Source organism: Trichosurus vulpecula, chromosome 1, assembly GCF_011100635.1.
Source record: "Trichosurus vulpecula isolate mTriVul1 chromosome 1, mTriVul1.pri, whole genome shotgun sequence".
NCBI lineage: Eukaryota > Metazoa > Chordata > Mammalia > Diprotodontia > Phalangeridae > Trichosurus > Trichosurus vulpecula.
Genome location: NC_050573.1, coordinates 534,103,017 through 534,127,130, shown reverse-complemented (window position 1 = coordinate 534,127,130; position 24,114 = coordinate 534,103,017). Strand labels below are relative to the sequence as shown.

Here is a 24,114-nt window from a genome sequence, read left to right as displayed (position 1 = left end):
GCATTTTCGTTATTTAATACTAAGTTACGGGGGCGAGGGGCGGAAGCAAGGAAGATTATAGTGAGGAAACTGATCAAGACTCGGGAGTCGCGGGGAAGGCCCCCTTCCAGAAGGGTCTCATTGATTCAGGAGGTGCGCCGCGACAGAAGGGACAATCGCCTCAACTCCCGCCCCCGGCAGCGGAGGTTCTAGGTGGGCCGCACCGGAACCCGGAGTAAAGCGTAAAGCAGGACCAGCACGTGGGTGGGGGAGGGGAGGGTGACTCCGGCCGAACGTGGGGAGCATCTTCAGAAGCGCACACCTCATGACTCCGCAGGCGCCGAATTCTCAGAACGTGGGCGCACGGTCCTTTTAAGCCCCGGCGCGCCGCCGCCTTCACACATGGAGATTGTGATGTCACTCGCCTTCCCCGTCCCCCGTCTTGGGGCGGGGCGGTTGTAGCTCCTCCTCCGTTGGGATGCGGCTCGCCCCAGTCGGCCTCCTCCCTCCGCCTGCCGCCGTCGCCGCATCCCCTCCCATGAGGTCACGTGGAATGGCACATCGCCGACACGCCCGCTGAAGCGCCTTCGACTGTTCCCTGCAAGCCACCGTAGAAGCCCTCGGGCCGCCGCCAGGACGGAAGCCGGGGAGGTTGGAGGGTGACTACAGGCTGCGGCAGCCTCAGCGCCTGCTCTCTGCGCGGGCCCCCGGGATGGCGGCAGCAGCTGCGGCGATGGCCGAGCAGGACAGCTCCCGGAACAGCGCCCGGAACCGGGGCGGGGTCCAGCGGGTGGAGGGCAAGCTCCGCGCTAGTGTCGAGAAGGGCGAGTACTATGAGGCACACCAAATGTACCGGACCCTGTTCTTCAGGTAGCCGGAACTCGCGGCCGGACGGAGGGTGGCCCGCCCGTCTCGGGCGCCGGCCTATGCTTTCCAGAGCTTTCCGCCTCGTCAACCTAACCTAGCACCGGCACCGCCCTCTTCTATTTCCCTATTGGCGGAATGGAGACTAGCCTGCCCTCTAATTGGCTCGCGCGAATGCTTATCTTGGGGTGGAGGGGGTGTAGAGGCCCAGGGTTAGTGTGATCAGGGCCGGAGAGAACCCTAAGGGGGAGTCCAGGGATGGGGAATAGGGCTTCCGAACCCCCCTTTCCAGGGCCGGTCAGGGAGGGGTGCCCCCGCCCAGCCGGGCACCGCCTTTGGAGCCTCAAAACCAGGGGTGGGTCCACCCCATCCGCCTCAGCCTCCCTCCTAGCCTTGACCTCTGCAGGTAGCAGGAGGGCCCCTCCCTCTCCCCGGGGCCCAGCCTGGTGACTAGCCCCCTGCCCTGTGCCTGCCCGGTGTCCACGGGCTGGGCTTGGGGTCGGGGGTGGGGGGCAGAGTTTCCGAGCCCTTTCGAGGGTCTGTATCCCTTTGCTTCTGGGATGTCGGGAGCAGGCATTTATTTTGTGGGTTTGGTCACTTACCCCTATGTCGGGACCATCGCTGCCCCTGGGGGCGGGCCACCTCCTCCCCGACATTGCCCCCATCTCTTACCATCTATGTCCCCGCCCCGGTCCAGGAGAGAGAAACGACTATCAGCCTCCCACGCTGAGAGCCCCTTCCATTTCCTCCCCAAGAAAATCCGTTTGTCTCTCTCCAGGGACTAATTAGTTTAAACAGGGTAGGAAGTTTGTTTACACGTGGACTGCCCCCTGCCCTTATTCCTGGTGGTTGTGCATAAAAAGTAGTCCATCTTTGACGAGCTTGTAAGGTTTATTGAGTAAGGCCTGCCCATCAGCCTTGCAGGATTTAATTGGCTAACTTCCTTAAGTCTAGGCATTAGTTGACTGTGATTAGGGTTTGTGAAATACTGTGGCCAGCATGGTTTAGGTCTTCTTTGTGAGACTTTGATTCTTTCTCAGTATTAGAAATTGTTTTTTCATTGTCCTCCCAATAAAGTAAAGAAAAGAGAGTGGTTATTTGAAATTATCGTGGTCCTTTTGGTCTTAGCATTATTTTTCAGTGAGGAAAATCTTAATCTTAGTTTTTTTCAAAAATAGTTAAAATGCAATTGCCCCCCAAAATAATCAGATTGAGGATTTTAAAATCCTTTCTTCTGTTATCCACTGCTATCTTTTATAGGTTTATCTGACCTATCAGCTAGGAAGAATGTGTATATATTTGTTGTGATTTGGCCATAGAAATTTTCTTTTAAGGGTAATACCGTGTAGTCAAAAGGGCTTTGGATTTGGCTTCAGAAGACCTGGGTTCAATTTCTTAGGTGGTTACTGGCCAGCATCATGAAGTTAGAGCAGGGAAGGTTCCTTAGCGGTCCAATCCACTCATTTAACTGATGAGGAACTTCATAAAGCCCAAAGAACTTCAAGGACTTGACCAAAGTCATCACTCTGGTATTAAGTAGCAGCTTTGTTTAGGACCGAGGTACCTTAACTCCAGACCCAGTTGTCTTTCCTCTATGCCAAGGGCTAATAACTTCTGTTTCTGTGTGCCCTTGTGCAAGTCAGGAAACTTCACTTTTCTAGGCCTCAAGCTTCCTCATCTGTAAAACTGGTAAAAAAAAAAAAAACAAAAAAACAAAAAACCAAGCACCAAACTAATAGGTTGGATGAGAGAAGATAATCTCTGAACTGTACAAGCTTAAAATCTCTTATTTTAGGGTCAGTTCAAGTATAGCCTCAATTTAGAGGGGATACATGAACTTGTTGGTTGTACTGGAATTTTCTTTGTAATATGAGTTAAAAGTAAGTTAAGTGGGCATTTATTAGAACTTGGAAATATTTTTTGGTGATTCGTACTCTCATAGAATTTTGCTTATGCTGTACATACACGTACATATATGGAAATTGCCGTTGCTAAAGCCTATAAATACAGATTTTAAAGATCATTTGTACCTATTTTTGTTACTTAGCCCAACTTACGTCAACATAATTGGAAAGTAGGAATAGCATTTTGAGTTTTTTCAAACACGTTTTCACTTAAATTATGTTATATTAATTTGAATTTAGTAATCAATGTTGTCTAGCATGCTCTCAGATTATGTTCCAGGGACATTTTGAGCTCGTTTCCTATTAGGATAAGTAATTAAGTGAACTTTACTAATACCTTTACTGAAATGATATTTAATCTGAACTAGATTACAAAAGCTGCCAGTTCGTGTGCCACCAAAAGCTTTGTAAGTGTAATTCTTTTTGTTTGTTCAAGGAAAATAAAAAGGAAGGTTGTCTAGATAAAGTGATCAGCCCCATATCTTCTTTTCTAAGAAGTTACTCTAATAACCTGCTTAATCCTATGGAATATCTGCAGCCTTGCCATAAAAAAAGGATGTTTGTTCTTTAATTGAAGGCAAATTTTTTTTAGACCATTGTAATACTTAATTTTTGAGTGGTAGCTTTGAAATTTCTACAATTAAGCTACATTTAGTGTTTTTATCATTCTACTACAAAACATTTTTTTACTCTTTAAAAATAAAGCTATTTTTAGTTTTACATGGGAATAGTGTTTCCCAGTAGTTTAAAACAACTTATTTAATTTGTTTCCTGGTAGAAACCACAAATTCTAATGCATCGTGTTTATAGTTGTTAACATTTGAAACTAAATATTAACTGACAAATGGGACGGGGTTGTGGTGTTAGTAAAGTCTATTCCCCCTCCTCCCCCCAAAAGTAAGCTAGATAGGTGTTTACACATTAAACTTAGTTGTGTTAGCTAGTCTGCTCGTTTCGAGGATGTTGGGATAGACTAGCCATCCATCCATTTTGGTAGTGTGTCCTTATGTACGTTTAAAATTGGCTTTAGTTCTGTGGCAGTCAAGCATCTTTAGTAAATGTTACAGTTGTAATCAGAGTAAGTAAACTTCAAAGTTTTAATTGAGATTGATTTCTACACAAGCGTTTTTCATATGTCTGTTGTTTTTCTGAAAAGCGGTTACATGGATTTCAGCTTGTTCTTTACTTTCAATTGAATCTGAAGTTACTAAGATTGGTTAATTGCAGTTATTAAATAGATACACTCAGTTAAGGGTAAACCAAACCTTATAGTAGTGGTGACATAGGTAAGAAAATAGTCATTTGTTGAGTTTGGATTCCAATTTTAGGACCTAGATCAGTGATCCCAATTGTCCAGCTGTGAAATTCTCAAAATAGATACATTTTAATTAACTTTATTTTTAAAATAAATTTTTATTGATTTTTTTTTTCTACATCATCAAAATTTCCTCCAGTATCTTTCCTCTCGGCCACCCAGAGAACCTTCTCACGTAACAAATAGTATTTTTAAAGACAACAGAAAAAAATCAGCAAAACTAATCTACATCAGAGAAGTCTGAAAATACATGCACTATATCACCACATTAGTGGGTCTCCCAAGGGTATCTTCTGGGGACTCTTTTGATGTTTCTCTTTTGGAGCCATGGTTATTCTTTGTGATTTTGTAACATTCATTTTTGAAATTTTTATTTTTGGTGGTTCTGTCCTTTTACATTGTTGTAGTTATTGTGTATATTGTTTTCCCAGCTTCGTTTACTTCATTCTGCATCAGTTCATATAGATTTTTCATGCTTCTGTTTGTTTATTTTATTTGTCATTTCTTACGGAATAGTAATGTTATGTTACATTCAGGTACCACAATTTGTTTAGCCATTCCCCAGTTGATGGACTTTGTTTCCAAGTCTTTACAACCACAAGAAGTCCTGCTATAGATTGTGTGGCATATTTGGGAACTTTCTTCTCATCAGTGGCCTCCTTGAGGTCTAAGACTAGGAGGTTTCTTGGTGAAATTGCTTTATCTCAAGCACATAATTCCTGTTTTGGAGGGGTTTGAGAGATTTAAAGGATCTGAGAAAGGTTCCCAGAAGTCCATTGTCATTGAACTTTATTTTTAATGAATAAGTCTGTATCATACGTATTTATTTGGGTTGTAATGAAATCAAGTGCATAGGATATATCAATTTACAAAAAGGATCAGAACCACTGGCTCGTACATCTGGGATCAGAGAGCATTTCTTAGTAGTCCGAAGCATTTTCTGTGGATTGGGTACGGTTCGAGTAACTATATAGAACTGTTAGCCATCCTGTGTTTAATTTGTGGTCCCTTTCCCTTATCCTCTCAATTCTAAGATGAATACTTGATTCATTCTTAACCTAGTGAAGGATCAGCACAAAAATTTCAGTTACTGTATTCATTATCTTCAAATAGAAAAATGACTGAAAGTACCAGTGGCCTCAAGGGCTCAGTCATTACCAGTTGAGTGAGAAAATGTTCCTAGTGATGAGTGACTGTACAGATTCCATACTTCAAGAGAAGGTTTTTATATTTTTTAGAGTAACGGAATCTTTCTTTTTGTCTTTTTCATATCTACCAGTGATTTTACTAACGTATCCTGTTAATTCACTGTAAGTAATTTAACTCTCACATTGACCATAGTGTCTTTAATATTAGAACTTCTAAGGATGGATATCTTGTGGAACTGTGTAGTTCTGGGGAGCACAAAATTAAGACATATCTTATATGGATTCCATTACAAATTACAAATGCTTCATGTTGACAGTTATCTATATAAATCGTTATGGTTTATATATTTGTACTTGATCCCAGATTTCTGATACATTGTTGCTTTTGTTTGTGCATATTGATCCATTTGTTTGAGAATTAGATCCGAAAGTTGGCCCAAATTACTAGGTTTTACTTTTTCTTAGTACAATTTTTCGCTGTGATATTTTTGAAAGAGTATCTCCCTCTGAAGCCAGATTTTTTGGAGATGATCTAAAAGTATGAAAGAGGTTTACATTTTTAGTTTAATCACTGTATGTGATTAAATGTTTTGAAAGGCCACCTGGCACCGAAAAATGAAAATAATCTTTCTAAAAATCACCTAAAAGAGGTGCTGAATAGTAGTTTTGTAAGTCTTCTAAGATCTTCTAGTGTTTGCTAAGTGATCCTTCAACATCTATAGCATGTTATATACAGTGTATTTTAAAATATCAGATGACCATATTAAATACATAATAAATCAATTGGGAGATCTGTTGACAGAAAAGAAATCGGCTTTATAGTAAAACCACTGTGTTATCTTATTTTTTTAAAATTTATTTATTTAACATATTTAGTTTTCAGCATTGATTTTCACAAGAGTTTGAATTACAAATTTTCTCCCCATTTCTACCCTCCCCCCCACTCCAAGATGACGTATATTCTGGTTGCCCTGTTCCCCAATCAGCCCTCCCTTCTGTCACCCCACTCCCCTCCCATCCCCTTTTCCCTTCCTTTCTTGAAGGGCAAGATAAATTTCTACGCCCCATTGCCTGTGTATCTTATTTTCTAGTTGCATGCAAAAACTTTTTTTTTTGTTGTTGTTGTTTTTGAACATCTGTTTTTAAAACTTTGAGTTCCAAATTCTCTCCCCTCTTCCCTTCCCACCCACCCTCCCTAAGAAGTCAAGCAATTCAACATAGGCCTTATGTGTATCATTATGTATAACCTTTCCACAATACTCATGTTGTGAAAGACTAACTATATTTTGCTTCTTCCCAACCCATCCCCCTTTATTGAATTTTCTCCCTTGACCCTGTCCCCTTTCGAAAGTGTTTGTTTTTGATTACCTCCACCCCATCTGCCCTCCCCTCCATCATCCCCCCCTTTTTTTTATCTTCTTCCCTCTTCTTTCCTGTGGGGTAAGATACCCAATTGAGTATGTATGGTATTCCCTCCTCAGGCCAAATTTGATGAGAGCAGGATTCACTCATTCCCTCCTCACCTGCCCTCTCCCCTCCTCCCACAGAACTGCTTCCTCTTGCCACCTTTATGCGAGATAATCCACCCCATTCTGTCTCTCCCTATCTCCCTCTCTCAATATATTCCTCTCTCATCCCTTAATTTGATTTTATTTCTTTTAGATATCTTCCCTTCATCTTCAACTCACCCTGTGTCCTCCCTCTCTCTCTCTCTATTTCTCTCTCTCTCTCTCCATATATGTATACACACACATACATACATACATGCACATTCACTTATATATATATATATGTGTGTGTGTATATATGCATAAACATATATATGCATATTCCTTTCAGCTACTATGATATTGAGGTCTCATGAATCATACACATCATCTTCCCATGTAGGAATGTAAACAAAACAGTTCAACTTTAGTAAGTCCCTTATGATTTCTCTTTCTTGTTTACCTTTTCATGCTTCTCTTGATTCTTGTGTTTGAAAGTCAGATTTTCTATTCATTTCTGGTCTTTTCACTGAGAAAGCTTGAAAGTCCTCTATTTTATTGAAAGTCAATATTTTGCCTTAGAGCATGATACTCTGTTTTGCTGGGTATGTGAGTCTAGGTTTTAATCCTAGCTCCATTGACCTCCGGAATATCATATTCCAAGCCCTTCGATCTCTTAATGTAGAAGCTGCCAGATCTTGGGTTATTCTGATTGGGTTTCCACAATACTCAAATTGTTTCTTTCTGGCTGCTTGCAGTATTTTCTCCTTGATCTGGGAGCTCTGGAATGTGGCGACAATATTCCTAGGAGATTTCTTTTTGGGATCTATTTGAGGAGGCGATCTGTGGATTTTTTCAACTTCTATTTTGCCCTGTGGCTCTAGAATATCAGGGCAGTTCTCCTTGATAATTTCTTGAAAGATGATATCTAGGCTCTTTTTTTGATCATGGCTTTCAGGTAGTCCAATAATTTTTAAATTATCTCTCCTGGATCTATTTTCCAGGTCAGTGGTTTTTCCAAGGAGATATTTCACATTATCTTCCATTTTTTCATTCCTTTGGTTCTGTTTGATAATATCATGATTTCTCATCAAGTCACTAGCTTCCACTTGCTCCAATCTAATTTTTAAGGTAGTATTTTCTTCAGTGGTCCATTGGACCTCCTTTTCCATTTGGCTATTCTGCCTTTCAAGGCATTCTTCTCCTCATTGGCTTTTTGGAGCTCTTTTGCCATTTAAAGTGTAGTTTTCTTCAGTGTATTTTTCAGTATTTTTTTTGGGTCTCCTTTAGCAAGTCATTGACTTGTTTTTCATGGTTTTCTTGCATCCTTCTCATTTCTCTTCCCAATTTTTCCTCTACTTCTCTAACTTTTCCAAATCCTTTTTGAGCTCTTCCATGGCCTGGGACCAGTTCATGTTTTTCTTGGAGGCTTTTGATGTAGGCTCTTGTACTTTGTTGACTTCTTTAGGCTGTATGTTTTGGTCTTTTTTGTCACCAAAGAAAGAATCCAAAATCTGAGACTGAATCTGGGTGTGTTTTCCCCGCCTGGCCATATTCCCAACCAACTAACGACCCTTGAGTTTTTCAGCGGGGGTATGACTGCTTATAGACTAAAGAGTTCTATGTTCCACGTTTTGGGGGGATGCGCCAGCTCTGCCACACCAGCACTTCTCCTTCCCCCAAGAACCCCCAACCCGAACTGGGCTTAGATCTTCAGCAGGCTGTGCACTCCTGCGCTGATCCCCCACTTAATTCCTCCCACCAGGTGGGCCTGGGGCCAGAAGCAACTGCAGCTGTAGCTGCCCCACCTCCGCTGCCCCTGGCCGTGGCCGAACACTGAACTCCTTCCGCTCTTGCAGCTTTTCCCTCTAACCTTCTCTGTTGTCTTTGGTGTTTGTGGTTTGAGAAGTCTGGTAACTGCCACAGCTCACTGATTCAGGGCGCTAGGGCCCGCTCCACCTGGCTCCTGGTCTGGTTGGTCTGAGCCGCCCACGCTGGGCTCTGCTCTGCTCCCAGCTCCGTGTGGGATAGACCTCACCCAGAGACCATCCAGGCTGTCCTGGGCTGGAGCCCTGCTTCCCTCTGCTGTTTTGTGGGTTCTGCAGTTCTAGAATTAGTTCAGAGCCATTTTTTACAGGTTTTTGGAGGGACTGGGGTAGGGGGAGCTCACGCTAGTCCCTGCTTTCCAGCCGCCATCTTGGCTCCGCCCCCAGGAAGTCACCGTATTATCTTATAAGCAGACTGTTAAATATAAAGACAGCCCCCCTGCTTTCACAGACACATTTCATTCTTCTTATTTGATCCTGTATTTACTGAACTTTCTGACGTTATTGAATCATTCATTGAGGGAATGGAGCCTGGTAGGTAAAGTAGACCTATACCCAAGTTTCTTGAATTCCTTCCTTAAATTCCTACATCACCAACAGTGTGGCAGCAAAACAACTAAAGGCATTTTGGATGTTTACCTGATTTAATGTTTTTCTTTTCTCACCACAGTTATGTAGATTTTCCCCGTAATATGCAGCAATATTTAGGTCCCAGATTAAATGGAAAGTTAAAAGACTTTGACTGGTTCCCATAGGTCAGTAACTAAGAGGATATGAATATATGGGTTTATGTTAAGTTAAAATGAGTATATGGGTTTATGTGTTATTGTTAATTGTGAAATGATTTTTGAAACTATCTTGATAAAGAACTGAAAGAGACAGTACTCATGGAAACAGTGGTCAAACTGATTTCTCTCTGTAGGTAAATCTGTTGTTGTAATTGTGTGGTGACAAAGTAACACATAGTAGGCAACCTACTCTATTCTCCTGTAAGCAGACTATTAAGTATGAAGACAGTCCCCTACTTTCACAGATAGAATGTCATTTTTACTTAATCCTGTATTTACTAGGTTTTCTTCTCCATCGAAGCCTTACTGTGATGCTTCATCTTGTTTTTGAGGTGATTTGGGTTTCAAAGGCTGTGCCAACGAAGAATGTTTACAGTTCTGACCTGTGCAGTTTCCAGAGAGGGGCCACAGATGAAACCCAGGACAGCCAAAAAGCTGCCTTCTATAGTTATGTGAATCATGCCCAGCCCTATGATGTAATGGATTCTATGGCTGCCCCCAGAGGAGCAGAGACTTGAAGTTGATCCCCAGATTTTACCACAGCTGTTAATGAAGACCATCTTCCTATGAGTTATTTACTAGCTTTGTGACTCTGAGCGAGTCACTTACCTTCTGTCTGCTGCCTAGCTTTCCTATAAAGTGAGAGTACTAAGAGCAGCCTACTTCCTAGGGCTGTTGTGAGGATAAAATAAGATAATATATAAAAGCACTTGTTGCAAACCTTAAAGTACCATATACATTTATTATCTTTAGAAGCCTGGAGGAGCTTTAGTCTATAGTAGAGAGATTCTTTAGAAGTGAAAAGCAGTTCATATTTATGGACACTGCATATGTCCTGGTAAAATGAGATAAATCAATATTACTAACTTTTTCCCATTCAGCTAATGGTTATTTATTGTGTTGACTCACTACCTCTGGTATTACTTGTCTGGCTCTGTCCCAGAACAAGAAACAAGATTAAGAATATCAGAAGATTTTGAAGGACATAAGGCTAAAGACATTCTTTTTCTTACACAGTCATCTTCCACAATAGGACTTTGAGTGGAAATTAAGTAGATAGGAGAATGTGTGTAGTACAATTTATTTTCAGCTTTCTGCCACTTCTAATGCTGTTGTCCTAGTGGGATTGGTTTCTTTGTCCCAACTCAGAACAAACCACTGTTCCTTATCTCCTACATTCTAATTTATTTCCAGTACTTTCCTTTGTATACTTGCTTGAATCTTCTTTCATCCAGAAATCTCACTTTAATATTATCCTGCCCCAAGGCAACTTTGTATCCTTAGAATATCATTTCTCCCAACCTGTTAAACTTTCAGGCTTCTCTCATTCAAATAGCTGAAAATTTGTGCATCTTTCCAGGACTAATGAAAAATGGAGATGGCTATTTTCTCTGCCTGTTTCCTTTCAGGGTTTGGACTCTTAGGTCTACCTTTCTCACCCTGGTCCCCAAGTGTATACTTTACATACATATATATATATATGTATGTATGTATATATTGGAACTGACTACTGATACTGTTTACATAATTGATGCTTTATTTCCATTGACTTTGTGTCATCTATGGTTTATCCAGATTTGTGGTGTCTGTCTAACTGTAAACCTGGAGAGGGTAGAGATCTTGTTTCATCTGAAATGCTTCATGTTCAAATAGATGCTGGGTAATAAATGTTTTTAAATTAATAAGAATGTGCTGCTTCCTTGCTATTGTCCTTCTCTTCCCCAAGCAAAGCCATTTGGCAGTGTGTGAGAAACTAAGACCTTTCCCCTTCAGATTTTTGGTAATAAGTGTGTGTCAGACACCATGGCCATTACAGTCCCTGAGGGCTGAACTATAGGTGATCTAAAAGTATTAAGTTAGGGAGAGAGCCCCTGTGGGACTAAAAGCCCCCTAGGATGGCACGTCACAAACGTCTGTGAATGTTAGCGGTAGAAGGGGCCTTAGACGTCTTGTAGTCTGACCCTTTCATTTTACAGATGAGCTCAGGACAGTTAGTTAACTTGGCTCAGTTACACAGTAAGTGGCATAGACAGGATTTGAACTTGAGTCTTTGGACATCCAATCGGTCCCTGATATAAAGCTTGTATATGCAATAACTTGATGCTAGATTTTTTGTTGTTTAGTCATTTCAGGCGTGTCTAACTCTTCATGAACCCACTTGGGGTTTTCTTGGTAAAGACACTGGAGTGATTTGCCATTTCGTTCTGCTCATTTTACAGATGAGGAAACTGAGGCAAACAGGGTTAAGTGACTTGCTCAGGGTCATCATACAGCTAGTAAGTGTCTGAGACCAGAAAATGAGTCTTCCTGACTCCAGGCCCAGTGCTGTATCCGCTGTGCCATCTAACTACCCAAGTTATAACCTCTTTGAAAACTTGTATATGTTTAACATTTCAATTCTAGATGTAGTTAAGCCTTTATAAAGTATTTGTTCAGTGGACTTGACTCTGTCAGTGCTGTTAGTAATGTAGTCCTCTTGTCCATTTGGAGCAGTTTGGATGCGCTGAGTAACTTGACTGTTTCAGTGTTGTTTTTTCTTCGTTATTATAGATACATGTCACAAGGCAAACACATAGAAGCAAGAGAACTAATGTACTCAGGGGCATTGTTGTTCTTCAGTCACAGTCAAGTAAGTGACTTTTCTTTCTATTTCTGTTCTAGAAAAAACTGAAATGTGAATGCTAAAGAAAAAGACTAATAGGCGGCACGCTGTGGGCTGGTGCTGTGCATTCTGTCCCATTTTGAATCAGTTTTGACAGCAGTAACCTGGTTGTTCCTATTGAATAGAAACCCACATCTGCAATAACAGCCACATGGAGCCTGCCTTATTTTGTGCTGCTTTCACAGCTTTGGCTCCAGCCTTTGTGGGTGCTTCATTGGCAGTGTTATAGCTAGAAATACCTCATAGGTGTTCACTGATATGATAACCAGTTACACTGGGGTAACCCTGAGGATCTTCCCCTCCCAGATCGATTCTCTGCCTCATTTCTTATTAAACCTTAATCAACTGAATGGGTGTTGCCTCAGTCAAACTGAGACCTGTTACAGACCTTAGCTGGAAAAAGCCAAGGTTCCCCACTCCATCTGGGCCATCTCCAGTTCTCCTGATCCATACCTTGCCACTAGACCCAGCTGTCTCCAGAGGAGAAAGTGAGGCTGGTGACTTTGCACAGCCCTGCCCCACTTAAAATTCAATTTACTTGCATGTCATGGCATCACCTCCATGATGTCATGGCCCTCTTGGAGAATGAAGGACAAACAATAACAACAGCCAGTTACAGTACATCCAGTAAATAATTATTGTGTCTAGAACAGCTTCATTTATCCATTCACAGGCTTTGAATCATTTGAAAAACTGGTTAGCCCTGCTTGTTTAGCATATGCCTCTGAAAACCAAAAGCATCCCTTTTTTGTTTCTAGAAACTAATCAGAGCTTTATGACTAACAATATGCTTCTTGTTTGTTTGTGTATGTTTTGTAGCAAAACAGTGCTGCCGATCTTTCCATGCTGGTTTTAGAGTCCTTGGAGATATCAGATGCGAAAGTAACTGATGAGCTATTGGGTGAGAATTTTACTGTGTTGAGCTTTACAGTGCTTAAAGTACATCTGCATTTTAGAGATTATTTTTAGCTGGTCAGTGATGTAATGATTCCTTAAGTCTTTTAACTCCCTTTTTGGTGCCTTGAGTTGTGATGTGGTGTGGCATTAATTTTGCTGTAGAAGCATCACAGCACGTTTCACAACTGAAGATCATAGTCTCTGATTGAGTTAGTGCTGAGCATACTGGCACACTTAGCAAACATACTATGTTTTATAGGTGGAGCATGATTTTTGGCACTGTCCTCTCCCCCAACACAGGAGCAACATGTAATGTCTGCACAGTAATTGACCTCTCCGCCGCTTTGATGGACAGCGGCTTCCCATCCAGTCAGCGAGGTGATGTGCGCATTGCCCGCGAGTCGGCCATTTTGTCAAAGAAACTTTGCTTGGCGGACTGTCTAATTCGGTAAGCGTGCAGTTCGTGAAGCCCTTTTTGTGAGCTTCCCAGCTGGAAAGAATATGGAGAAGCCTAGCCACCCCTTGCCTCCACTACTCTTCCGGAGGCCTGTCGACAAAATGGAGAATAAAATTGAGGAGTCTGTAATGTTTCTGTGGCTCCATCCTGGCGCATTTATTCCCCAGTCCCCTGATAGTGTTGCCCCATTCTAGGTTTCATTCTTCCACAGGGGCCAACCTCCCCACTGCAGCCTTCCCTTCCCCTCAACTTGATCACATCTGGGCTAAGCAGTGAGGCAGGAAATATTTTTTTTCCCTTCCTACTCACTAAGGGAGAGTGTGGCTTCTGGCACTGCAGCGGAGAGGTCAATTGGATATTAACAATTCACAGAATTAATATGAATTTAAATAGTGCATTTGGTACATATATGTATCTTTTTAAATGCTCTACAATTTTCTTTTAAAGTAAAAGAGTTGATTTTTAAGCTGTAGTATATCCACAGAACACTCAATATGTGTTTTCTTTGATTAAGGATCTATGTTTATGTTGCTTTTAGAAAATTTGGCTAAAGTGTTTAGTTTGATGGATCCAAATTCTCCAGAAAGAGTGGCATTTGTATCCAGAGCACTGAAATGGTCCAGTGGTGGATCAGGGAAATTGGGTCATCCAAAACTACACCAGTTATTGGCCATCACGCTCTGGAAAGGTAAGAATCTTTCCTTTGAGTCATTTTAAAATGGGAACGTACCTATGGAATGTCTCATGATAGGTCACAATTTCATAGGTGTGAAAGGAGAATCCTAACTGCTGCCTAGGGGGCACTAGATCTGAAGTCAAGAAGATTTAGGTTTAGATCCCAACTCTTCTGTTTGCTGCCTATGTGACTATATTTGAATCATTTAACTTCTCTGGGTCTTAGTTTCCCCTTCTGTAAGTTGAAAGGGCTAGACCAAATGGCCTTTAAAAGGATCCTTTTAGTTTGGATTAAACTACAGATTATATAAACTGAAACAATGTTTGTGGAAGTGCTTAGAAATGAAATGTTACATAAATGTAAAACAATGAGTTGATGAAGAATAGAGATTAATTGCATAAATATAACCTTTTATAAACTATTGATATGGGTGTGGCCATTTGACCTTTATTTTCATTTTTACTTTATAATTAAAATAGTCCATTACAGCTCTAGATTGGGAGATAGAAGGTGGGGTGTTCTTTAAAATGCTTCAGGAAGCATTTGTCCAAGTTCACATGTCTATACTTTCTACTTCTATATTTTACCTCTTGGCTTTCAGTAAACCTTTAAAAAACACTTTGGTTTGATACTTTAGCTAACTATGCTGAATTTAATTGTAATATAATGAAACTTCATTAATTGCCAGTCGTTTGAAATTCAGAGAGTTAGGCTGAAATTTATCTTTACATTGTAAACCCTACTTAATATAAATTAATTATGTAAACAAGTTGAGAGTATTTAAGAGAACAGATTTTTCTTGTACCTTCAAGTGATGAAAATGGTCATCACAAAGAATTTTTATATTCGTTATAATGGAAATAGAAATGGATCTGGTAGAGAGATGCTCTCTTACAACCTGGGAGGAGTTGGGAAACCTGTGACTGCTTAGCTTTTTCCATTCATTTTTCATATTTAAAGTAACTAATCTCTGAAGCAAAAATCGGGATACATGGTCTGGAGATATTTCCTTGGTAAAGCTTTATTAAAAGTGCCTTTCTTTTCTTTAAATCAGGACTGTTTCAGAAAATACAGGATATTGTCACCTCTACCTTTCCTCAGATTTTTCTTTCTCTTTTGGCAGAAACCTGTAAAAGACTATTTATTGTCCTTGAAAGTAACGAAACTGGAAGGAAAAAAACCCAATGAATTTGCATTTCTTTAATAAAAAAATTTAAGCTGGGTAATTGAGACTTTTTATTAATTTAGCTTTTTTGCCCTGCCCTTTTTTAGTACAGTTTAGTTATCAGTGCTTAGAGAGTCATAGATCTACAATTAGAAAAGACATGACAAGGCACATCTAAGGCCTTCCTCATTTTAGAAATGAGTAAACTGAAGCCTAGAGAAGTTGAGTGATTTGACCAAGTCCATACCAGGGTAGTCAATGGGAAAATTGGAATTTGAACCCAGGATCTCTCATTCCACTGGCCTCCACCCTGCCTTTCTTCTTTCGCTCCATATTCTTTATATAAAACAGTCTGTATCACCTGGTCTCTCTTTACCACATGCAGAGAGAGGTACTTGATCAATCTTTTTGATAGTTATATGACAGTCTTTTCTGCATTTTGTTAGAAAGAGGTTCAATAATGAAAATAATTAACCGTCTCTGAGCACAGTCCAAGTGTTTTTTCCTTTTCCTTTTTTATTTTTAAGTTAAAAGAGTACCTGGAGTCTCAGGACAAAAGACAAAATTTTTTTAGGGGAATTTTTCTTCCCTTTTTTGTACATTTCTGTGAATAAGTTCTGATTTTTTAAAAAATTGTATCTGTTTGCTCAGTCATTGTACTGCGCCCAGGGACAGAAGACATGGTATACATGAGAGTGGGGCAGTTACTGAGCTTTTAATCCTGACTTGGTAACCTTGGACAAGTTATTTCACCACTTTTGAGCCTTTATTTTTTTTATTTGTCAAATTAGATCTAATTATTATAGACCCCTTTGTAAATCTTAAAGCACTATATAAGGTCATCTGTTATCAAGGGGGTGGGGACTAGTCCTGTGATTTCCTTGGGACAGTGAAACTCTTGGAAGACAAAGCTCCCTTCTACCAATCTGCTCTGCAGCCCAGAGCCTCAAGGACCAACAGGACAGGGGACTAGTCCTCAGTAAATTGTATAATAAGAGAAATATGACATACAAATAATTGTAATTCAAATTTAAAAAGTGATGAAAGCAGAAGCATATAGTTTAGAAATGTGGGAAGCACACTTTATAGAAGAGACATTCGAGCTATGCCTTGAAAATAGGTAGAATTTCAAGAACTGAAGGTACAGTTAGGATGAGGATTGGTTGAAAAGGAGCTCCTTGACATCAGAGACTTTGCATTTTGTATTTTTGTGGGTCAATTTTATATATTGAACTAGAGTTCATAAAAAAAATGTTAACAGGAACCTAATGAGTGAATTTTCTCATCTGTTTTCACTGCTGTAGCTTTGAAATTAGTTCTTTAGTGAAAATATATAAGTCAAAGGTAGGTCATTTCTAACAGGGAAAGGGGTTAGCGAACAGTTGGGGTAGTGGCTCACGTTATTTCTTAGTGAATTTTTTCACATTCTTCCTTATTTCTTACTTAAAGTAAGGTACCAGTGTTGTTTGTTTTTAGTTCAAGAATATAACTCTCAGACTTTACTTTCAGCAGGCCTGTGAACTTCAAATAACTTATTTACATGGGTGGGAATGTTTTGTATTCAAGTAGACTGTTTTGTTTTCATTAATTTTTTTGGCTGTAAGACTTTTATTGATGATGAGGCTAATTTTTCTTCCCTGTTTCAGATGAAAGATCTTAATTTGATCTTGAGCTATGCCATAAAATAATTTTAGCGAAAGTGTTTGACAAAACAGTTCTATTTAAAAAACTATTAAAACAATACTAAATATTTTTCTTTTTCTCCCTTCTAGAACAGAATTATTGTGAGTCTCGGTATCATTTCCTGCACTCCACAGATGGAGAAGGATGTGCGAATATGTTAGTAGAATATTCTGCCTCTCGAGGATATCGCAGTGAGGTGGACATGTTTGTAGCACAGGCGGTCTTACAGTAGGTGTTCCTATTTTGTTCATTTCAAGTGTATTTACTTTGAAAAATATTTGGTTATATTAACTAACTTGTGTTCTGGAGCCTCTTAAAAAACTAGTTTGCAGCTTATCATTTGGTAAGAATAATTTGAAATTGAGGGTGTTTGTGCCTTTAATGAAAATCTTAAGATGTAGACTATAGGTTTAGTACTTTTTTTTTTATTTGTTAGTAACTTTTGAAGGTCAAAACTTTTTGCAAAGGCTTAATTTTTGTGATAACTTATTTAAACTTCTAAGTCACTTTTTATTTTAATTGAGCAGCACCAGAATTACTTGTAAGACATACAAGTTAGATTAGTCTCATTTCCAAAATGTATTTGAAAAGAACAAAATCATTATCTTTCTCTTCGAGGCCAATTTGTCTCTGAAAGGAAATACACATTTGATTAATTATAAGAAATGCCTAAAGGCTTTCTTTACTCTAAATAAGACCACACCGAAACTGAAATTTTCTTTCCTTATCAAGCATTTTTGCTTGTAAATAATGATTAAAATTCTGTGTAGCATTAATTTTTTATTAATATTTTTAAAGCGTGATGATGGATTTACAGAAGTTGAGACTCCCCTAAAAGACAAAGGAAGCAAAGGCAAGAGACTGACCTAAATGTGTTGTAGATTCTAAACAGGGTAGAGGTCATCTATCCTAGATGCTTGGGCGATGTGATTTTTTTCCAAATATTCTTTCTTCTTTATGCTTGATTTTCACATGTGTAATTTTTTTTTTCTATTCTACTAAAACCCAATTTAGTTTGGCATATGGATACATTTGAATAAGATTTGCTTTGTGTAAGTTCAAGTGCAGAACTTAATACTCTGGTTTGTACTTGCTTTGCTTAAGACTTTTAAGCTTTTCCAAGTAGTTTTTTGTGATAGATGGTTCATTGATAAAGGTAGATGTTGAACATCTAAGATGTGTTCTTGCCTTCAAGCATCTTACAGCATATTGGAATATATGAGCTATGCAACAATACCTTGAAATTCAATTGGTGAAAATATATAGCTTTTTTATTGGTCTAAATATTCTCTCTAGAACCAAACTTAATACTTTTAATGAATTCATTAATTGTAGGCAACCTATTTTTATACCCCCAAAATGATCTGAGATTATTATTTGTGGAGATCTTAAGATGAAAATTTTTAATGATGTACGTACAATTGTAGAACTACAGCATGGAAAATAAAAAAGTTCATATGATACTTTGATTATTAAACAGAAGCTATTTACACTCCTTATTTCCTGACCCAAAGGACTCCCAACATGATCTTTACACGTTACGATATGTATGGAATTTGCCTGTATTATAGTGGCATTGCCCTTATGTACTATGTGAGTATAATAGCCACATAATATTTTGAGTTTTTCAAAGAGATACATCTTTTCGTTATTGTATGCAGGAAGATGATATAAGAGGGAATTTTTCTTAGATCTTTGGATTAGATCAAATTGACGAATGTTTTGTCTAATTTGGGCCAGTTCTTTTAATTCCCTTTGATAGAGATAATTGCTTGTAAAAATTAATCAGAAAACAAGGAAATGAATTCCTTTTGGTAAGCCATATACTTTGACCTTTCTGTGAAATTTTAAAATATGAAATCATACTACTTTTTATGATCTTCCTAAAATAGAGCATTTTCTTAATTTTTTTTTCCTTAGGTTTCTCTGTTTAAAAAATAAAAGCAGTGCTTCAGTGGTATTCACAACATATACACAGAAACATCCTTCAATACAGAAGGGACCTCCATTTGTACAGCCCTTGCTCAACTTCATCTGGTTTCTGCTGCTGGCTGTTGAAGGGTAAATTTTCTTGTGTTTTTATTAGCAGCACCATTTTGGTTTCTGTCCTAAGGTTTCATCATTCTTTTCTGTTTGTTTTTTCAGAGGCAAACTAACCGTATTTACAGTATTATGTGAGCAGTATCAGCCCTCACTCAAAAGAGATCCCATGTACAATGAGGTTAGTAGCCAGCTGTATTTTATTTGAAAAGTTGGATTATTAGACAATACATACTATTTGAAATGAAAAGGACTTCACAAATCTACTTTTGCCCTCAGTAGGATAGAATGGCATTACCCTTGTTGATACAAATTTAACCAAAATTGACTGTCTGTTGAAAACACCTGGGCATAAGGAGTTAACTCATGAGAATGATAGATGTGTGTAAGCTATGTAGGTCAAGCTTCCTTTTTTCATTATTTGTAAATTGACAGTAGCATCTCTTTCCTGTTTTTCAGTATCTCGATAGAATAGGACAGCTCTTTTTTGGAGTACCACCCAAGCAGACGTCATCCTATGGAGGCTTATTAGGTAAAAAGCCTGAGAGAAATTTATTTGCAAATATTACTAATCTAACTACCCTTGCTGAACATTTAAATTTAAATCCATATTGTCATATATGTTTTGTTTTAGGTAGATGTTCTATCTCTTAAGCACATGATAGTAACTCCATGAGAAATCATTTATTTCAATTCCCAACTAAAAGGCATGCTTTTATCTCAGGTGATAGCAGAAATTGTGTTAAGGAGCTGTAATTTCTTTTGGCATGCTGTAGTAGCTCATGTGAAGAAGAACCATCATTCATCCCTAGGTATAGTTTTGGGGCCTCTGAGGCTGTCTAGGAGGCAGTGGCTTATAGTGTACCTCCTTGCTACCATTGGCTTTACCAGGAATAGCTAAACACTCTTTTAAAAGTTTTTTGTAGGTTCTTAGTTGAAAATGATAAATTCGGAACCTTTAAAAATGCACTTTGAGATGCTTATGACCTTTTGCGACATTAATTTCTCATTTCGTTGTAGGGAACCTTTTGAACAGTCTTATGGGATCAGGGGAGGAAGAGGATGCAGAAGATGGTCAAGAAGATAGCAGTCCTATTGAACTTGATTGAAAACTTTTCACTAGGAACTGCATGAATCAGACAACTTGATAACTCAAAAGACATTTTCAGAATATGAGCCCTGAAATTTCGTTTTTCACAACTAGGAGGGCTCTCCATTCTGTTAAAAGAAGGTTGCTGAGATGTTTATAATGTTTGGTCTATATTATTTATGTAAAAAGGGTAGCCAGAAGAAGTGATTGGAGTGATTGTTAGCAGCCTTTCAGTATGCTGACCAGTGACTTTTGATTGAGTTATATAGTCATTTATGGTTTCAAATGCAGTATTCCTTTTCAGATTAATACAAAATAAAGCACAGGCATTACTGTTACTTTACCCTTTCAAAATCATTTTGTTTCAGTTTCTTATGGGGGAAAAATAACACATTAACCTTTGCTGTCACAAAGGAATGTCTTGAAAGGCAGGGTAGTTTTTAGCTTTTTCTCCAAGCCTGGTGCCAAATGTGTTTCAAGGCATGCCAAAAGAAAGGGTACATTTCATTAGCTAGATAACATCAAGCTAAGTCCCTTTTGGAGTGCCGCAAATTTTTGGAAAACAAAAGAGTTGACTGTCTCAAATCACAATGTAACTTGTGCCCATCAAAACTCATTTTTTTTAACCTTTCAAATGTGTGTGTTCCGAGTTTTGCTTTCATTTGAATGGATCTTTGTAGTATGTAGATAAAAGGCTGAAGATACTGAAGTCCATCCTACTGGTTTTATACATAACACTCTCATGTTGTTGATCTCACTCCTTCATCCATGGGACTTTGCTGCCTTTGATGGACTTTGACAGTGTTAGTTGTGTATGTGTGTAAGGTGACAGTTGTGTTTAATAAAGCAAGCCAGCAACCCCTGCCTTTTTCTCTAAGTACAACCACTTTTGAAATGTCATTTAAAGAAAAGGGATACTGCAGAACTTTAATTTCTATCTTAATGCAATATTTATTTTTATTGGGTGAATGATCCTTTAACTTAACATTTTAGAGAAAAAAGACCTGAAATTACAGAAGTAACTGCAGACCGGGAATTAGCAAGTCTACATTTTATCACCTTACGATGCAGTGCAGTATGCCAGATATTACCAATATAATTACAAAAGGGGGTGGGGGGAAACACTTTATTTTTTCACAGTTAAAAGACGTAGATTAATACACAGTGATCATGCATGGGGAGGAGGGAAATACAATTTTATTTACTGTAAAAGCAAATGGAATTTAAAGGAAGGTTTTGTGTTAATGTTAAGTTTAAATAAATACTTTATACTGGGACTTGAATCACTGTTGATTTTTGAAATAGCTAAATGGGGAGGGGGGTGTATCATTTTAAGCCTTTTTCTCTCCAACATGAAAAGACTGAGTACTATATTCCATCAAATTTCTGATGGGTAGGAGCAGCAGCTAGCCGTATGCTGCTCTTTAAGTTGCCAGGCCTTGCTTCTTTTCCCAAGGCTGGGCTAGCTTATTTCAATAAGCTGTAAATGTACCCCATGTCTGTAACACAGATATACTTCTAGTGTAGGTCAGGTGGTGAGATGTTCTTTATTGAGCAATGATGGTACACAGAAAACATCAATTCACACACACACCCACACCCACACCCACACCAGGATCCTAGGATTTAGAGGAAGAGATTTTGGAGGCCATTTCATCCAAACTACCCATTTTACAGTTGAGACTGAGGTGAGGACTAGAAAAGGGAAGTGACATCACGTAGGTGGTGAAGTCTAGATTTGAATCCAGGATTTCCGATTCCAAATCCAGTATTCTTTTTAATATACTATACTGGCATAGGTGTTTTCTATCTGTCAGTGAAGCTTAAATTTATTATTTTTTTTTAGTTTCCCCATTCCTGGCATAGAGCATCTACACTTAGAAATCATCTAGAATGAGTATAATTAAAACTTTGGTGTGAGGAAATGCCGAGATACTTAAGACAATAGTGTAAGTACTTCCACTTAGTAAAGACCCTTTGAAAAATGTTGGTGGTTCTGTCTACTTGCTGTAAAAATTAACATTACTCCATCCAACTACTAAGAGACCTTCCAGCAGCTCTTAGGCTTATGGCTCATTAGTGTTGTCTACAAAGTAGCCGGAAATTTCCTTGTTGTGCTGCTATTAGGTACCCATCAGATTCTCCAGAGAATTAAAGGCTTTGATAATGACTTGATTACCAACCCTACCGCTTTTCTTTTTTCTTTTTTACTTTCATGTTTCACTTGATTTTTAACCAGAAAATGTTTGGAAATTAAACCCCCTTTGTAGCCTAGGTGTTCGTAAGATAATAGTGATGGGGCAGATTGGCCGTGTTACAATCACACAATCATGTACCTTGTACCGTTACTGTAATGTATTCAAGCATGTGCAGTAATAAGCCTGTCAATAAAACCTTTCCAGCCTATCAAGTGTGTGCAAGTTAGAGATATGACATCATCTGATTGGACTCTGTAGAGTGATTGTACTAAGTGTAATGTTAGCATTCTGTTTCTTGCCACTAATTCTACTTCTGTACAGATTTTTTTCTTAAATGTTTCCTCGTGTCCCCAAATAGATCACGTGTGGTTGTGGGAAGAATCCTGAGCTTTCTATAGTCAGAAAATTCTACTTCACAGCTCCAGATGCAGAGAGATGTAATAAACCAATAAATCAAAATTTGAAATGAATCACTTGGCTCCATCCATATGTCATTTCCTACCCTTATTTTCTAGCCTGTCCTTATCTGGTCTTTTTTGTTGGTATTTTTTAAACTATTTGTTGACACTTTGTTGTTTCTTTAACATCTGTGTTGCTGTGTACCTCCTCTTCATATAGAAACCACACTTGTAACAAAAATAGTTAAGGGAGACAGACATCAACCATCTGTGACATCATATGTGCTATTCTGCACTCACATTCAACCACCTCTATCGAGATATTTCAAAGTTGGTCACTACATTCGTCTCAATTCTGTTGTCTTTTACTCTCACTTTCCTTTATATAGTGGACATTGTGTATGTCTTGGTTCTGATTTGAAATCATTCTGCATCAGTTCAAAGAAGTCGTTTTTTAAAATAAATCTTTACTGATGTCTTTTGGTTTTCTTGCATCACAGTAATTTCCCCCTGTATCTTTCCCCCTTCCCAAGAACTATCCTACATAGCAAATAGTATTTTCTGAAGAGGGAAAGAAAACAGCACAACTGATGGATATGTTGAAAAAGTGTGAAAGCAAGTGCGTATGTAACACCTGTGGACCTCTTACCTCCACAAAGAAGGGGTAGGTTGGAAGTTTCATCTCTTCATTCAAGTTGTGCTTGATCTTTATAATTTTATACATTCACTTTTTTGTGTGTTTTGTTCTTAAAATTTGCATTGTAGTTACTGTGTATGTTGTTTTCTTAGTTCTGCTTACTGCATCAGTTCACGTAGGTGTAGATGTTTTTATGCTTCTCTGTAGTCATAAGTGATTTCTTAAGGCAGAGTAATGTTCCATTACGTTCATGTACCACACTTTGTTTAGCTCTTCGCCAGCCAATAAGCAAATGTTTCGTTTCCAATTTTTTGTTATCATAGAAAGTTCTGCTATAAGTATTTTGGAGTATGTGGGAATTTTGTTCATATCGATGGCTTCCTTGGGGTATAAGCCTGGTAATGGAGCCTGTAGTTCAAAGAATAAAGACATTTCAATAATTTTATTTGCCTAATTCCAAATTGCTTGCTAAAATACTCATACCATTTCATAGCTCCACCAACAGTGTATTAGTATGCCTATCCTTCCATATTTCTGCCAATATGTTGGCAAGGGCAGCTAGGTGGTGCAGTGAGCCCTGGACTCAGGAGGACCTGAGTTCAAATGTGACCACAGACACTTGACACACATAGTAGCTGTGTGACCTTCGGCGAGTCACTTAACCCCAATTGCCCTGCCTTCCCCCCTCCAAAAAAAAACCATTGACAATCATTTTTTGTCAATTTTGCCAACTTGCAGGGGTGTGAGGTGAAACATCAGGGTTGTTTTGATTTGCATTTCTCTTATCCGTGATTTGGAGCATTCTTTTGAGAATGTTCATAACCTTTGACCATTTATATAGTAGGGAATGGCTACTAGTCATATGTATTTAATAATTCCTTATATATCTTGGACACTAAA

The 24,114-nt window shown here is 38.8% G+C and overlaps 1 protein-coding gene across 1 annotated transcript; it reads left to right on the top strand.

The window, feature by feature from the left end:
- Positions 1-379: 379 nt before the first annotated feature.
- On the top strand, positions 380-22,649 carry GET4 (guided entry of tail-anchored proteins factor 4). The gene is made up of 9 exons (XM_036741339.1): positions 380-849; positions 11,862-11,940; positions 12,793-12,874; positions 13,866-14,015; positions 16,941-17,079; positions 18,772-18,912; positions 18,997-19,072; positions 19,351-19,423; positions 19,912-22,649. Exons 1-9 carry the CDS (start codon positions 692-694, stop codon positions 19,998-20,000), a joined length of 987 nt encoding a protein of 328 aa, XP_036597234.1. The 5' UTR covers positions 380-691; the 3' UTR covers positions 20,001-22,649.
- The last annotated feature ends 1,465 nt before the right edge of the window (positions 22,650-24,114 follow it).